Source organism: Phascolarctos cinereus, unplaced genomic scaffold, assembly GCF_003287225.1.
Source record: "Phascolarctos cinereus isolate Bilbo 61053 unplaced genomic scaffold, phaCin_HiC Scaffold_4;HRSCAF=312, whole genome shotgun sequence".
Taxonomy (NCBI): Eukaryota; Metazoa; Chordata; class Mammalia; order Diprotodontia; family Phascolarctidae; genus Phascolarctos; species Phascolarctos cinereus.
This window is the reverse complement of record NW_027555847.1, coordinates 164,377,295-164,394,070: the sequence shown is the minus strand read 5'-3', so window position 1 is coordinate 164,394,070 and position 16,776 is coordinate 164,377,295. Positions and strand designations below refer to the sequence as shown.

General features: G+C 38.4%; 1 protein-coding gene across 42 annotated transcripts in view; it reads right to left on the bottom strand.

Moving 5' to 3' along the window:
- RBFOX1 (RNA binding fox-1 homolog 1) overlaps window positions 1-16,776 on the bottom strand; it is a 1,746,265-nt gene that overhangs the window by 378,744 nt on the left and 1,350,745 nt on the right. For 5 of the 42 annotated variants that reach the window (XM_020972966.2, XM_020972964.2, XM_020972974.2 and 2 more), the window contains exon 1: window positions 5,873-6,163. The exons of 36 other annotated variants lie outside the window; for them this stretch is intronic. In XM_020972966.2, coding sequence (XP_020828625.1) covers window positions 5,873-5,959 — 87 coding nt within the window. In that variant the 5' untranslated portion in view covers window positions 5,960-6,163. Of the gene's footprint in view, window positions 1-5,872; window positions 6,164-16,776 lie in introns of those variants that run through there. One more of the 42 variants, XM_078152745.1, reaches the window with a different exon arrangement.

Genomic DNA, 16,776 nt, shown 5'->3' with positions numbered 1-16,776 from the left:
GGACAGGAATTCCTCCAATATGAATTATTTCCTCTGCTTATGTAGACTGCAAACCCTCTATATCCTAGCAGTTGGTCTTTGTGAGTAGTTGTGGCTAACCTTTTAATGAGCATCTTTACTTTAGCTAGGGAAGTCCTCACAATTGCTTTCCCCTGAACCTGTCCTCTCTAGCACCACCCCCCCTGCCCCCGCCAACTCCCACAGGAAGAAAACCAAATAACTAAAATATTTTGCAGAACAGACATTTCAGAAAATAGTCAAAAGTAGCCTACTTGTACACAGGACAATATGAAACTTAGCAGTTATCTAGGTATTATGATCACTAGAGACAGTCAGGAGGGGTTGATAATGAAATGGAAATCACTGCTTTCTCCTCTAGAGATGTTTGTCTCTTTTTGGAGTGGGGGGAAAAGTAAGATAAGCTAAATCAGGTACCAAATTCATTGCAGTATAGGCTACATTTTCTCTTGGCTCCAATCAAAATACGTATTTTATAAAACCTAATGAAATCTGTCATTGGGGTTATTCTTTCAGTTTCTCTCACAGTAGAGTGAAGGCTGGATCTAGAATCAGAGGGTAAATCTCAGTTCAAATCCTGGCTCAGATCTTCCTATACATATTATCTTGGGTTATATAACCCCAACTCCTCTAGGCTTGGGTTTCCTCATCTATAAAATGAGAGGTCAGACTAGATGATCTTCCAATCCCTTTAAGCTCTAAATCTATGATCATCTGTGATCTGTGATCTCATTTTAAGAATGTGGCTTGTATTCAGACAACTGCTTCAATGTTCTCCTTAAGCTAATGTGGGTAGAGCCTCTATGACAACAGAAGCACATCCTCTGATGAGTAACAAGAAGCAAACACAAACTGAAAGCACATGGCCCTTGACAGTTATCAGAAGCACATTGTTTTTAAAAATTCTAGATAAACAGAATTCTCAACATAAAAGATATTTGGACTATACCATTTCTTAAATAGGCACAGTCAATAATGACCAAAAAAAAATGATGGTGCTTAAAGATTACCAACTAACCCACTTAAAATCACCACCTCAATTTGATGCCTCACAATTCTGCACAGAGAGCTCAGACTTGGCACTTACTTCATTATTAGAATTCCATTTTTTATTTGAATGTCTCTACCAAATAAATGAGTGGCACATCAGAGGTAATATGCTATAAGAGATATGCCAACTGGCCTTGGAGTCAAGAAGAACTTGATTCAAGTACCACCTCTCTGACAGGCAAGCAACATGATCCCAGACAAGTCACTTAACTGCATGGCTCTAGGACTACAAGTGGCAGGTATGGAGCTACATTGATGGAAGAACTTCCCTCCCTGTGTGTCAGCTACACAAATGAAAATGAAGATTTGGATCTTAATAATAAAAATAATGAATGAAAACAATAGGATTTGGGCTACAAGCTGGGGCTTTGTTTTTGTTTTTTTTTCTTCCAGAAGGGAGCATAGATATTTATATCTATAATGTGCCAGTAAGTGATTGAAACAAGATTTAAACATAGGTCTTCTAATGAAGTCTAATCCTCTTTCTGTTACTGACACACTGCTTCTCTAACAAGCTTATTGTTCTATTTGAGGTTCTTATCCATGACCCCCAAATCCTAGTGTTATTACTACTGGTCTCTGAGCTCCAGTTGGAGACCAAATGTGTTGATTACATGATTAAAAACAGCTTGATATCTGGAAACATCCAGATGTTTGGGATCATATAACCATAGCCTACATCTCAGACAACTATATCTGCAACTGTCTCTGCAGGTATTCAGCCCAATGATGCTTACATTGATGTTTCTGTCTCAGTGGTATACATGTCAGATCCAATGGGGAGCTGCTCCAATTCTCCCCTTCTGTCTCTTGATACATTAAAACAGTTCAAAACCATTAAACTACCTCCTATTCAGGAATTGTGCATACAGATTAGAACCTAATCCTGGCTATATAAAGATTGGGGTCACTTAAGTTCAGGGTGTACAGTAAAATTCTAGCCATTATACAGAAAAAGAGCCTTTCAGATAGGGGTAGCTGCTGGTCCATCTATCAGAAGGAGAGACTTTGAGATTGGCTATTCATGAGAATGTATTACGAAACAGGAAAGGTACTTCTTGGCTGTACCACTGAGAATGGTTAGGCTTAGAGGCACTGAAGGACCCAGTGTTGAGTGTGTTGAGTCAGAAAAAAGTGGGTTCAAACTCTAGGTCTAACACTAAATGGTTTTGTTAACTTGGATAAGTCATTAAAACTCCATGTGCCTCAGGCAACTCCCTAGGATATATTCACTACATGCTCAGGATCTACAATGAGGGAGAGAGTGCCAGAAACCAAGCACTTATTGAAACAAAGATCACTCATCTATGATTAGGCTTATACTCTGTATTCCTACAAGCTATTCTACCTTAACTAGTATCATAATTATTTTATTATTAGTAAAAGTAAATGAAGAATCCACCAAAGGGCAATGGAAAGGCACACATGAGCTGACTACAATACATTACAAATAAGGGATTACACAGATCAGCAGCGTAAAGGATGTTATCAAACAAATGTAGGATTGCAAAAGAATTCAGGCCAGTCACATAGGGATGAGAAATAAATGATGGATAGTCCATGTGTATCACTGAGGTATCCTTATGGCATTAAGAGAATTCAAGGAAGGTTTTTAAAACTTTGGGACTATCCTCTTTGGCAAAATTATTGGAGGATCTGGCTGACAGTAGCAAAGAATGAGAAGACATGAATTAGTTGCAATCTGCATCAGAGAGAATTTCTAGGACATTGAAATTATAGACTCATTGGGATGTTAGAGTATGAAGTCAAAACAAACAACACTAAAGAAAAATTGGAGTTTACTTCATCACCTGAGAAAATTAAGTGGCAGAGGCTCCTTTGTAATACTATGGCAAATCCCATGAGATGGCAAGTATTTCACATGTTACAAAATCATTTTAGTTTTGATGGCAAGGAACCCAGGGCAGAGAGCAGGAAAGTAACCTGACATTAAATTGCTGTGGAGATGGAAGGCATTTGGTGATGGCAACATTCACTGATATAATTTTTCTCAAGTGCAATGCTACGGGTGATTCTAATGCAATTGCCATGATGCAAACATTTTAACATCATGTTTTGACTCAGTGTACCAGAAAGAATGATAATCACTCTAAGTCTCTGACCCTTCAGGATGTGGAATGGAAGGAGACAGGCTTTGGACCAGAGATTTACAAATGGTTGTGGAATTAGAGTTAGAAAGGACTTTTGATTTCATCTACTACAACCCCCTAATTTTACATGTAAGGAAACTGAGGCCCAGAAAGGGTAAATGACTTGCCCAAAACCCTAAAGGAAAAGGCAAAACTATGACTTGAATCCAGGTCTTTCTGACTTCAAATCCAAAAGCCTTTTTTACTGTATGCTCTCTTTAATTTTGGGGCAGGGATAGCAAAAGTGCCTGCACTAAAGTACTTCTGGGATGCCAGACAGTGTCATGAAGGTTCACACTGGATCTTCCAGGCTATGACAGCAGAGTTTTGTACACTTCTACCTGGCTCAAAAGGTTCTCAGCAACCACCTACCTGTCTGTTATCAGAGGACCAGTGTCAGTAAATTCAGAGAAGCTCATCACCAAAACTTTAGATGCTATGGGCTGAGTTGTTCTGGACAAAGCAACCTAGAAAGCCAAAATCTAATGTTCAGGTGAGCTGTGATCTTCACAGGTGGAAAGGGCACCATCCATGCTGATGAAATCATGGTTCTAATGAAGTATTAAAAAGATATCTGCCAAACCTGAGTCCTCGGATGGAAAAATGCACTAATGTTGCAGTTTGTGAATGGTAGCACCAGCCCATTCCTACTTTCTTAAAACAATTTGCCACACTCCACAAACATACTGGCTGAAATGGTGTACCTAAGGAATAAAACCAGATCTCCCAAATTTTTCAAAGAGCCCTTGTGTCTTCTAATCTATCACCTGGGTAATGTGTCCAGAGTGGCATTTCGTAATGACAGCAACATTCCAACAAATCAATAGTTATTTAATTCCCAACAAGCTCTCGAGTCCATTAAACCTGATTACATTCACCCATTTCAGTTGGGTGCAGTTATTTTTCCTACACCGGCACTTAATCTATAACAGGAACTTATGAGAACTTTCAAAAGCAATTTCAGCATCAATCAGCATAGAGTGAAAGGCACGATTTGCTTGTAATTATTTATTGGACAGGATAGCAAAGGGTCTGACAGAGCTCCTGGTCCTGACCTTCACCCAAAATCTAAAATGGAAATAAGAGGAGTTGCCTGTAAGCTTTCAGTCCTGCCCTTGTATACCACAGAAGCAGCAGCTGCCCATGCCTGCTTGGACCAAGAAACACAAAGAGATTTCAATATTGATAATGGCCAATCTCAGGTAGATCAATTTATTTCTACTTCATACACATGTGGCTGATATCGAGTAAACTCTCTAGTGAAGGCGCCAGCCAGCAATCCAGAATTATTGAGCTGTTCGGCTGTTTGGAATCACCCCAGGTTTGATATTCTAGCCAGCCTTTTGTAATAAACAACGGGTTACAATGAAGGTTGGGGGAAAAATAATGTGTCTGCCCAACGGTCTGTGCTGAAGACATTTTTTTTTTACTTCAATTCTAATGAGCTGGGCTGGATTTTATTCACTTCACTCACTCCCAAACTACAGGTTTGGGGCATTTGGGTGAGGGGGAGGGAAACCTTTTTTGTTGCTTGTTTGCTATGAATACCGATTAGATTTTTTTTTCATCATGTAGAGCAAAGTATAATAGAGAAGGGTCTATTTTAGACTAAAGGCAGATGTTGGAAAAATACCTGCTGGATAATAACCAGAAAACATTAGAAAGATGGTACTGGATAATAACCATGCAAAAAAACTTTACAAATATGTACTATACAACAGAGTACCTAGACACATAGAATCATTAAACTTGAGAATGAGGAAGGGATATTAGAAATCATTTCACCCAACTCCCTCATTTTCCATATGAGAGAGTGACTTGCTCAAGATCACACAGCTATTTAGTAGGAGAACCAGAATGAAAACATTGGTGTCAGTGTTCTGAGCACTACACATTAGTCCAAGAACAGCAGCTTGCAAAATTCTCACAGTGAAGACAGATCTTTATCTAAGCAAAAGCAAAGGCCCTTGAAAACCTTTGGAAGAATTATCTGACATACAACGCTAGAAGACAATCTATTCTGAATGCCATGATGGAATTAACTGCTAGTTAATTCCTCAAAAAAAACAAATATGTTTCAAGTCTCCAATTCCTTGCCATCATTAAAAACTCAAAGGGCTGATATGGGGTTCCTATAATGATCTCTAAACTTCATAAATTAACCATCAATGTATTATTCCATTTTACAAAAAAAAATTCTATTAAAACAGACATTCCATGTGAAGTCTAACATATGAATTAATGCATATTTAATGTTACTCATATTTGCTGGGCTAAACACTTAACTGAACCACATCATGGTAAGTTACTTTGCCTCATGATCTGCAGTGGGAATGCTGAGTCCCTCAGAAAGCTGGAACGGATAGCAAATCCTTTGCCCTGTGGTCAACCTCTTGAAGCAAAGGTATGAATGTTAAGCAGCAGGCAGATCAATACAAGCAAATATAGCTCAACTACACCATTTATTCAGCCATGAGAGATGTCAATACACAGATTAGGGTGATCCATCTTTTTGATTTCCTACTGTCTTCTCACTGACTACATGAGGGCTTTTTCCTGTATTAAAAGTGTTTGCTTTCTCAACCATAAAAATTCCAATTATTACTCTAAGTGCACCAGAGTTAAGTTGCTTGTTGGAAGCGGCCTTGAATTACCTGAACAAGTCCCGTGAAGTACGGTGCCGCGGGCACAATCATGGGCACGCCGTAGGGATGTAGCAAAACTCCTTGAGACGACAACATGGTTTAAGTGATTGTCTTACTCCCACTAAAGCTAAACACATCAATTGAAAGTTAGGCGAAAATCTATAGACCAAGTTCTTCCAAACTACAAAGCTTAGAGCCAAATAACTTCTGTCAGGGCCCAACCCCTTGTCAACTCGGAGGGGAGAAAAAAAAATCTACATCAGCAACTCTTAATGTTAAAGTTTTCTTCCCAGACAACAGAGAGAGACAGCAGCTGCAAAGCTGAAGATACCAAAATGGAAGGTGCTATTTTGGGAACAGCTTGTCTAACATGACTAACCAAGTACTCTTTGTTAATTTAGCTTTGCAAAAAAAAAAAATGAGAGGAAGAAAGCAACAAAATTCAAGCTATTCCAAAATGAATTCTGCCAAATGGTAGATGGCTGGTTCCACACAGGGTTTTGAGGAGATACATGGAAAATAAAAAGTGAGAAAGAAAATATAGGTCGATGTTTAAACTTGAATCAACTTGTTAATACATATAGCCTTGTGCATTTATGAATGTTGATTTTTTTTTGAGAGACAGAGAAAACATTATGGAAAGCCGATTGATTGGGATAGGGTTTAGAGGGATAATTTGACCGATGTTATTTGTGTGTTCATTGAAATGAGTTTAGAGGTAAAGTACTTTCTGATTATTATATTTGAACCTCAAATTCTGTAGAATTTCTTGATGAAAGATACTGTCAGATTCTGACATAGAAGGCAGGGTCTATACAGCACCAAAAATATGGATGAGATCTGAAAAAGTCAGGTATAAATCTGGACCTTCTGTCTTCAACATATTTGCAAACAGCCAGATGAAGATTGACAGCATTCCCCCCCCCCAGTTTTCAACCAGATGTTCAGCACAGTGTAGACATTGCTCTATATTCACAATTCTGAAAGGCACAGATAGCAGCTGTGCTTTTGATCTTCTGGTTTTGTCTGGTAGGAGGGCAGGTTGTTATATTTAGATTTTTCACTCTTTAGCAGGCAATTATATGAAGGTCCAATGTTCTGTGTCCACTTAGGTGATATTCAAGGTCGAGAAGAACTTAAAAGAAATCTTTCAGTAACACCTGCTGAATACATTCCAACTCTAACTATAACAGGAAAGATGATTGAAAACCTGCTGAAATTGGGGGAGTTAAAGGTACTTTAAATTACATTCCACTGTTTCCTTCTCATGAATCCAAGTACGAATTCCTCTACTTTGAGAAAGTCAAGGTGTCTTTATGCTATACCAATTTTAGTTACTTGATTTAGCTGCATAATTGCTTGTCTAGATAACTATAGTGGACAATATTTGGCACAGAATTCCATTTAAAACTGAGTTTTGGCCATGTTGAAGGCTTTTCTATAATTGACGCTCATGTATCAAACGAGCTCCCTTAGCAGCTGTAAGCTGACCCCTCTTACTTAACAGCCCGATATGGTTTCTAACTTTAGATTTGGAGCTGTGACTCCCAACATGGCATTTCTAAGAAGTTACCAGTGAGGACAGAAAAGTCACCATGGGATATAGCCATGTTTACCTATTCCTGGCTTCCATTTATAGATAACTTCACTCTTGGGTATGGGCAGGAGGGGATTATCACTTTCTGTTAGATTGTATTAATCAGTTCATATTATGTCACTTTATCTCTGAGTAGTGAAAACAGTTCCCGGCAAGTCATAAAACCCGGTTTCTAATCCAGCATCCAACACTTAAAAGTGATCCTGAGCAAATAATTTCCCTTCTTTTGAGTCTGTTCCTTTAACTACATAATAAAGAGGCAATATTACTTACCTAGTAACAGGTTTGTTGTGAGGATCAAATGAGATCATATATGAGGAAATGTGAAGAACCCTAAAGAGTTATATGTTCACGTATAAGGTATTATTATCTCTAAGGAGAGGTAACATGGTATTGTAGATAGAGAACTAGCTTTGAAGACCTGGGTTCGAATCTTGTCTGATAACTAGAAGCCTATAACCATGTTACCTCTCAGGGACCCAGCCAATTCTCTAAGACTCAAAGTCATAGACTAGCTGATGCTCTCCATTAGTGAAGGGAGTTTCTACACCAGAAAGTCCTGATACTAATGAACTCATGGTATGGAATGCCACACTCCTTTATCCCCCTCCCAAGAGTGCATATCATTGACAGTCAACAAGGAATAAAATGCATAAAGGGCACTGCGTTTAAAAGGTTTTCAGAAAACTTTGTTTCTAAACTTACTTCCAAAGAATATAAACAGCAATATCTGATATTAAGATGCGGTATACCCAAAATTTCAGTGTGGTCTTAAGCTGTTAGCTAATGACTGCACTAAGACTTGAAAGACAGCTTCTTTATGTGCTATGACATTTCCAAAATACTTTACACATACTGTCTCATTTGAGTCTCTCAGGAACCCTGAGAGGTATAGATACTATCGCTATTATTATTATCCCCATTCTACAGATGAAATTGATGTTTAGAGAAGTTAAGTGACTTCTCTCAGTCACCCTACTAGTTAGCACCTGAGGTACGATTTGAACCCAAGTTTCTCCTGGGTCCAATTCTGTGCTCCCTCTACTACACAGTACTTCCTGTATTATGAAAATTAATAGTTGTTTTAGTAAATGTATTTTCATATGTTTCAAGATATTTTCAAACTGTCCAAGTATATGGTATTACTACAAGGTCAGGTAGGTTACAGTTGAAGATAGTTACTCAAAAAAAATCTACATTTTTTAAATGAGTACAGTCTATGGTTAGGGAGAAGGGACCTTTTGAAGGGACACTTACTTAACTCTGGGACTGTAGGGTAACTTTCTGGAGACAAACTTAGTTGGGACAAGCTTTATTTTTCCAGTGATATTTTCTGTGTCTATAATTTGCTGGGGATGGAGACAGAAGTGGTGGTGGAAGGATCTGGTAATCATTAGAGAAACACATTCTCTACCTTTTCTACCAAGAATCTGAAAACCTATCTCCAAAGAATGTGTTTCGTATCATTATCCATTCTGAGAATAACAAAACATAATCCATTTTATCCAAAGTTTTGAAGCCAGCCTTCAATCATATGGCTAATTTACATTCCTTTTGTTTTTCACTTTGCCTTCTATCAGTATTCTCTCCTTTCATGTTACTTCCTTTGTATCATTTGATGTATCCTTATGCAGTTTTTTAGGGATTTCCTTCAAGTAAAATTTTTCTTATAACTTCTTTGATTTTTTTTTACATTCCTTTCCCTAAAATAATCCTCTTCTCATCTTTTCTCTCTCTCAATCCATGATCAAACTCCTTTCTCAGTTGCTGACTCTTTGATTCCCTTCTGTCACATCTTCTTATTTTAATCAAATCTTCCTCCTGCCCCTCTTTTCTCCACCCCCTTTTCTGTGGCTCAGCATACCCCCCCCAAAAAAAAACCATGCAGAATTTGGGATTGTAAATGATGACACCATCCACCCCCATTCCTTCTGGGTGACAGACGCCCAAAGACTAAATGTCAGCTTGGAAGAGAAGAGAGCAGAGCACAAAAACAAAAGAACAGGGTAGGGGTAAGGGTAAGGCATTCTGATTACAGACTTAATTATTTAATAGCAGGAGTGTGTGTGTGTGTGTGTGCATGTGTATACACATGCACACACATACACACGTGTATATGTATTCCAAGAATTACATTAGAGTGTATTTAGTTTACAATTCTCATTTATTAGCACTCATGAAAGGGTATCCCCACAGAAAATCCAAAATGAAGGATAATTTTTTTAAAGCCTCACAACAAATAGTATCTTACAGCATTCCATTAACCAAAACCTCCTCTTAAACAGAATGTTCACACATCTCTGGGGAGGATGGTAATTGATATTTGTAATGATGACCTGGAGGTACTGAAAATTCCTAACGTTCCTCCTGAGTAATCAAAGAATAATTTATGCATAGGATAGTTTAATAAATATGGCATTAAGTATTTCATTTTGCTGAAATCCACAGAAAAGTGGTAATCTTTGTTTACCAGACTATATGAAGAACTAGAATATCCCTTTTCTAGTCTGGTTGAAAAATACAGAGTCAGCTATACGTAGCTCTCCAATACATTATGCTATGGGTAATGTACAGGGAAGTTATCTGGACCAGGATAATCAAGAACTGAATATAATCACGATAGAGCAGTTTGAGCATTTTCTAGTCAGATTACTTGGTTACAGTAAAGACAGCCCACATAACAATGGAGAAATGGCCCTCCCAGTTCATACTTAAGATTATCAGAAAAGCTATTCCTTCCATTTTATTATGTCTTTTACTTACTAACTAACTTAAGAAGCACATATCAATTTGCTATTCCCAGGTGCAAAACCTTCAACGGTTCCCTATTCCCCTGACATGGAATCCAAATATTTCCATCCTGCTTTGAAAGACCTTCATCATCTAATCTCAATATATTTGACCAGTTCCTAAAACATGTCTTCCATTCTGGCCAAGCCAGTAACCTCACTGTCCCATGAATATGTCATGTTCTTTCCTATAGTATAGATTCTTCCCTATCAGTCAGACTGCTCCTTCTCAGCCTCCTTTGCTGAATCTCCCCCCCTCCCCTTTTTTAAGGCAATTGGGGTTAAGTGACTTGCCCAGGGTCACACAGCTAGTAAGTGTCAAGTGTTTGTTCTGAGGCCAGATTTGAACTCAGGTCCTCCTGACTTCAGGGCCAGTGCTTTATCCACTGTGCCACCTAGCTGCCCCCCTTTGCTGAATCTTAATGAAGATCATGCCCACCAACCTTGGGTATCCCAAAGGACCTGTCTTTGCTCCTCTTCTCTTCTTCCTTCATTCTACTTCACTTGAGGGTCTCATTAGTTTCCATAGTTTCAATCATCGTCTGTATGCTGATGATTCTCAGATCTTTCTAGCTAGCCCTAACCTCTTTCCTGAGCTCCAGCTGCTTAGTAGATATCTCAAACTAGATGTCCCAAAGACATCTTCAATTCAACATATCCAAAATGGAAATCATTATCTTTCTCCCAAACCCTCCCATTTGACCTTCCCTTTTACTGCTGAAGGCATCGCCATGTAACCAGTCACACAAACATCTAATGTCAACAATTCCTGTCAATTTTGCCTTCATCATATCTTTCACATATGCTCCCCTCCCTTTTTCTCTTCTATCATTTTACAACTGGACTATTGCAATAGCCTGTTGGTTGATCTCCCTGGCTCAAGCCTATTCCCATTCCAATCCATTCTCCACTTAGCTGCCAAATTAATCTCCCTAAGGCACAGATCTGACTTTATCAACCCTCTCCCCATTCAGTCAACTCCAGTGCCTCCCTGTCACCAGGATCAGATATAAAATCCTCTCTTTGTCATTCAAAGCCCTTCACAAGCTGGCCCTACTTTTTACTCCCCATTACATATTCAGGGATCCAGTGATACTGGCCTCCTTGCTATTCCTCTCCTAAGGCTCTCTCCATCTCCAGACCCCAGGCATTTTCACTGACTCTTCCCCGTGCCTGGAATTCTCTCCCTCATTTTTGCCTTTTGGTTTCCTTCAAGTTGAAGGCAAAATCGTACCTATTACAGGAAACTTTTCCTGATGTCTCTTAATGTCAGTCCCTTCCCTTGATTATTTCCAATATATCCTGTATATAACTTGTTTCCTGTATATAACACAGTTGTTTTCATGTTATCTCCCCCATTAGACTGTGAGAGCAGGGACTTTCTTTATCCTTTCTTTGTATCACCAACACTTAGCATAGTGCTTGGCACAATAGGTACACAATAAATGATTATTGACTGACTGATTGTAAATGAAGGCACTGAGGCTCAGAGAGCTTAAGTGGCCAGTCAAGGGTCACACAATAAAGGCAGGATTTGAATTCAGGTCTTCTTGAATACAAATCCAGCACTCCATCCATCATGCCTCCTATTTGCTTAGGAAATTCCAGAACACTAGGCAAATTCACAGACTCTCCAATTAGCATTGAACTAACAGCAAAAAGAGAATAGCATTCCCTGCTTAGTTGGCTAATTGCTCCTTGACTTCTAGTTTGAAGACCTGAGAACTGACTCACTGAAGGGAAAGTTTAAACATTGATTAGTATCATACACTATCTTCGTCTACATCGGGTGTTTGGGGATTACTAACTAACCCTATCTGGAGGTGCAATACCCAATCACATTTGCTTTTTTTTTTTTTACAATTGGAAATTTCCCTTGGAGGAACTGGAGTATCTTAAGAACTGACAAAACTACATCTGGGGATCTCTAGAATAGCTCCTTTCCTAGAACATGTTACTTGCAAATAATGTATGCAAAAATTTGCACATTTACATGAGAAAGAGATAGGAACTGGGCCTGTGAGTTCACTGCTGGGAGAATATTTGAGTGAAGAAACTGGCAGGTCAGTACCTTCTCTGCAACTTATAGCCTTACAGAGATGCATAGGGCACTGAGGAAATATGGTGAGCTGCCCAGGGTCATATGGTCAATATGGGTCAGAAGTTAAAAGTGAACTCAAATTTTCCTAGCTTCAAGGCCAGTTCTCTAAGCAAAATGTCCCACTTTCTTTCTTACATAGGAAAGGTAGTTTTAAATTTAGAAATATATCTGCATAGCTATGATTAGTGCATATTACAGATATAAAATGCATATCTACACATGAATATTTTACATGCATTATATACCTATGTATGTATATGATACGGATACATATATTTACCTATATGTGTATATACATATGTACATATTGACAGAAAATTGTTCATATAATTGTTAATATAATGACATAAAACTTTAATACCAAATGTGATACGGACTGCCATTCCCTCAAAAGATCCTTGCAATGTCAGAATTTCAATATCGTCCTTACATTCCTACTCTTAAGATATTTACTCTTGATTAGGCTGCAGTGAACCATACCCTAGGTTCCCCTTACCCAGAGATGTTGCCTTGTGGGGACCCCAGCTCAAGCTAGATCTCAGCTTTTAATGTCTTTGCCCCCTTTCATTGAGACTCGTGGCATGAAGGGCAAAATGCCAAAATGAAGTGGTTTTCCTTCCCCAGACTGCCAAGGGCCACTGGGGTCTCATGATAAGGCCTTGCTACCTCACCTTGCTACCTCTCCTCCTAAAATTATAGAAATTTTTTCATGGGTTTCTTTGGTTAGGAAATCCACTAGACATCCCCCACGGTGGCAGGCCTACTACCCTGTTATCTCACTTAAAGATGCTTTATTCCTCAACTCACGGCTTTTAGTTATTTCAGGACTAGACAATATACATACATAACTATGCGCGCTCTCTTTATATGTGTGTGTGTGTATGTATATATGAGTATATATATGTGTGTACATATATATGTGTGTATACATGTGTATATATATGTATATGTGTATATATCTATATCTATACCTTTATCTATATAAAATGATCACTAGGTGAATCTCTGTAGCAGTCTTAAAAACTTAGGCTTATATTCAATGAAAACAGATTGGGGTAGGGTGGTGTGGTATACTGAGAAATGACTAAAAACAAAACCCTAATGCTTTTGCAAAAAAAAAAAAAGTTAGGTTCTAATCGGAATGGGGATGAGAAGACCTAACAATTCAATTCTAAAATTCAATCAATCAGTACTGCCACAGCTCCTACAAAGGGTGTGTTAATCAATTTCCTTGTGTCTCCACTCACTCTCCCTGTAATTTTCCAAACGAAAACATTCCTCCCTGGCAGACACTCTTTTATATGTGCCCCCTCTCCCATTAAAATGCAACCTCCTTGGTGGCATGGGTTGTCTCTGCTTTCATTTTGATTTCTCCAACACCATTCTAGGTACATAGTGATTCTTTAATAAATGCTTTTCATTTATTCAATCAGTAATCATTTATTAAGCATCTATTACTTGCCAGACACTGTGCTAAACCCTGTGAATACAAAGAAAAAGCAAATAATCCCTGCCCTCAAGAGCTTACGTTCTAATAGGGAGATTATAAAAACATGCAAAAGCATATACAAGATACAAACACAGTGACCTTAGGGAGGAAGGTTCTGGCAGCTGAGGTAATCATTAATGTTTTCCGAAAGTGAAGTCTAGGAATAAATCAGGGTTTCTAAGAGATTTAGATGAGGAGGGAGATGACTCCAGAATGGAGCTTGTATACTGTTGTTCAGTCATTTTTTAATCTTGTCCAACTCTACAGTATTCCAATGAGTGGTCTTTCAGTTTCTTTTTAAAACTCTCCAGTGAGGAGGAACTCACTACATCCCAAGGCAGTTTTTGCATAAGTTGAGCCTAAAGTTATTTTCATGCAACATCTACCCATTGCTCCTAACTGGCTAAAGGGTCCAAGGAGAACAAATGCAATTCCTCTTTCATAAGACAATCTCCCAAATATCTGAAGACAACCTTTCTTTTTCAATCCATGTGAAGTCTTCCTCTTGTGCAACTAAACATATCCAGTTCCTTTAATGCCTCTTTATATAACTGCCCTCTTCTGAATATACTCAAACTTTTCTATGTCTTTGCTAAAAATGGGCCCAGAATGAACCATAATATTCCTTATATGGTCTGACTATAGCAAGATACAGTGGAACCTCTTTTATTCTGAACACTATATTTGTTTAAATGCAGAAGAAAAAAAATAACTGTAAATGAATAATATTAATATCTCAAGCAAAACAATTTCTATAGAGACATGTTAAATGTGTGTATGTATGTTAAGACACTTTTCAGTTGTGTCTGACACTTTGTGACTCTATTTGGGGTTTTCTTGGCAAAGATACTAGAGTGGCTTCTCTACTTCATCTGACACATAAGGAAACTGAGGCAAACAAGGTTTAGTGACTTGCTCAGGGTCACACGGCTAATAAGAGTCTGAGGTCAGATTTGAATTCAGGACGATGAGTCTTCCTGACTCCACTCCCAGCAGCTCTATTCTCACCACCAAGTTGCCCTGCATCATGTATAAGAAATAGCAGATTAAGTCAGTATGGCCGGGGAGGCAGGTGGTGAGAGCTTGGAGCACAACTGACGTGGATACAAATGGTGCCCTAAGAGTTAAAAAGAATATTAAGGGTTGCTTTTTCAGTACCTTGGAGATCCTGTAACTTGAGGGCCTCCTAACGTCTTTTTCCCCTTATCTTGAAATGCCATAAAACTTCTCCTTAACCTGTACCAAAAGAATTGCTTTTGTCTCCCTTATCCTGTGTTCCCAGTCTCTAATCTTTAACCTGTGTCCTCCTACTCTTATCCTGAATGTTTAACCTGTGTCCCCCTGCCCTGTCCTTAAATCTTTAAACCATAAAGAATTCCCTTTGTCTCCCTCATCCTATGCCATAAAATCCTTTCTTGTCCTGTCCTTAATCTTTAACCCCCATTTAAAAAAACCCTAAAACTACATTATCATTCTGAAATTTCTATATAAGCATAACCCCCCCAAATATCGGAGCCTTTCGTTAGCTTCTTGCTAATAGGGCCCATGATGCTTTTTCAGGTAAAATAAAAAGCTCTCAGTTGTCCACAGGGCATGTCTAAGTAAATTTTTTCACACCAGAACCAATCTCCCAAGTCTGACCTCAACACAATAAGATGTGAGAAAACTGGAAAGGCATGAAATGCACAGGTTGTGAAAAAACTTTAAATGCCCCAAAGAGGAGTTTATATAAGATCCTGGATTTAATGGAAAGTCACTGGGTTTTATTGGGTAGGAGAATGATATGGTGATAGCTACTCTTTAAAAAAAAATCATTTCAGTGGCTGTGTGGAGCACAGATTGGAGTGAAAGAGACTTGCTTGATGCAGGAAGACCAATTAGAAGCACAGCAATAGTACAAGTAAGAGGTGATAAAGCTCTATAATGGTGTCCATGTGAGTGGAGGAGAGGTATGGATGGGAGAGATGTCACAGAGATTTAAAAAACCCCGCCAAGATTTAGCCACTGAGTAGTTCCATGGAGGAGTTAGAGTAAAGAGTACAAAGTGATACTGAAACGGTGAACTTTGGCAGTTGGGAGGATGGTGGTACCTTCCAAAGATGGTGGTACCTCAGCTTCTTCATTCTTAAATGAGAAATCTGAACTAGTTTCTCTGTGAGATATCTTCTAGCTTTAACATCCTGTTATTCTGTCAAGGAATATGAATTCTTAAAAACTTCCTTTGCCGAACCCTCTATCCCTCGCTTCAATACCAAAAAGATATTTCAATCAGCATTTATTAAGTCAGTAAATATTTATAAAGCACCTGTGGGTCTATCACAATCCTGGACATTGTGGAAGGATAAGAATACTAAAACAGGGCTTCTTTTCTCAGTTTATAAAAGCAGATAAAGAGATTTTAATACATAAATACACTTAGGCAGCCAAGTAGAATGCCGGGTAGAGTATCAGACCTGGAGTTAGGAAGACGAGTTCAAATATGTCCTCAGATACTTACTACTTTTGTGACTCTAGTCAAGTCACTTGATCTCTGTATCCCTCAGTTTCCTCATCTGTAAAATAGGGATGAAATAATAGCATCTACCTTCCAGGGGAGGATTAAATGAGATAATATTTGTAAACTGCTCTAAAAACCTTAAAGCAGAACATAAATGTTCTCATTATTATCATTGCAGTTAAGTAAAACAAGTCAATATATGATTATGATAACTGGAATGTGGTACCATAGAACATAAAAGAAGGGGGAAAAAAGTTTGTGTTTGTGTTTACATATAGTAATTACAATGCCGTTGCTGAACAGGGAACCTTTCACAAGTGAACATTCATTCTGTGAATTAATATTCCCTGATTAACTCTTGGGAAGGTACTAGAAGAATGAGAGGAAAAAGGAACCCTGCTGGCTAGAATAACCCAATTTTTGAACCTTGTACTGGAAAA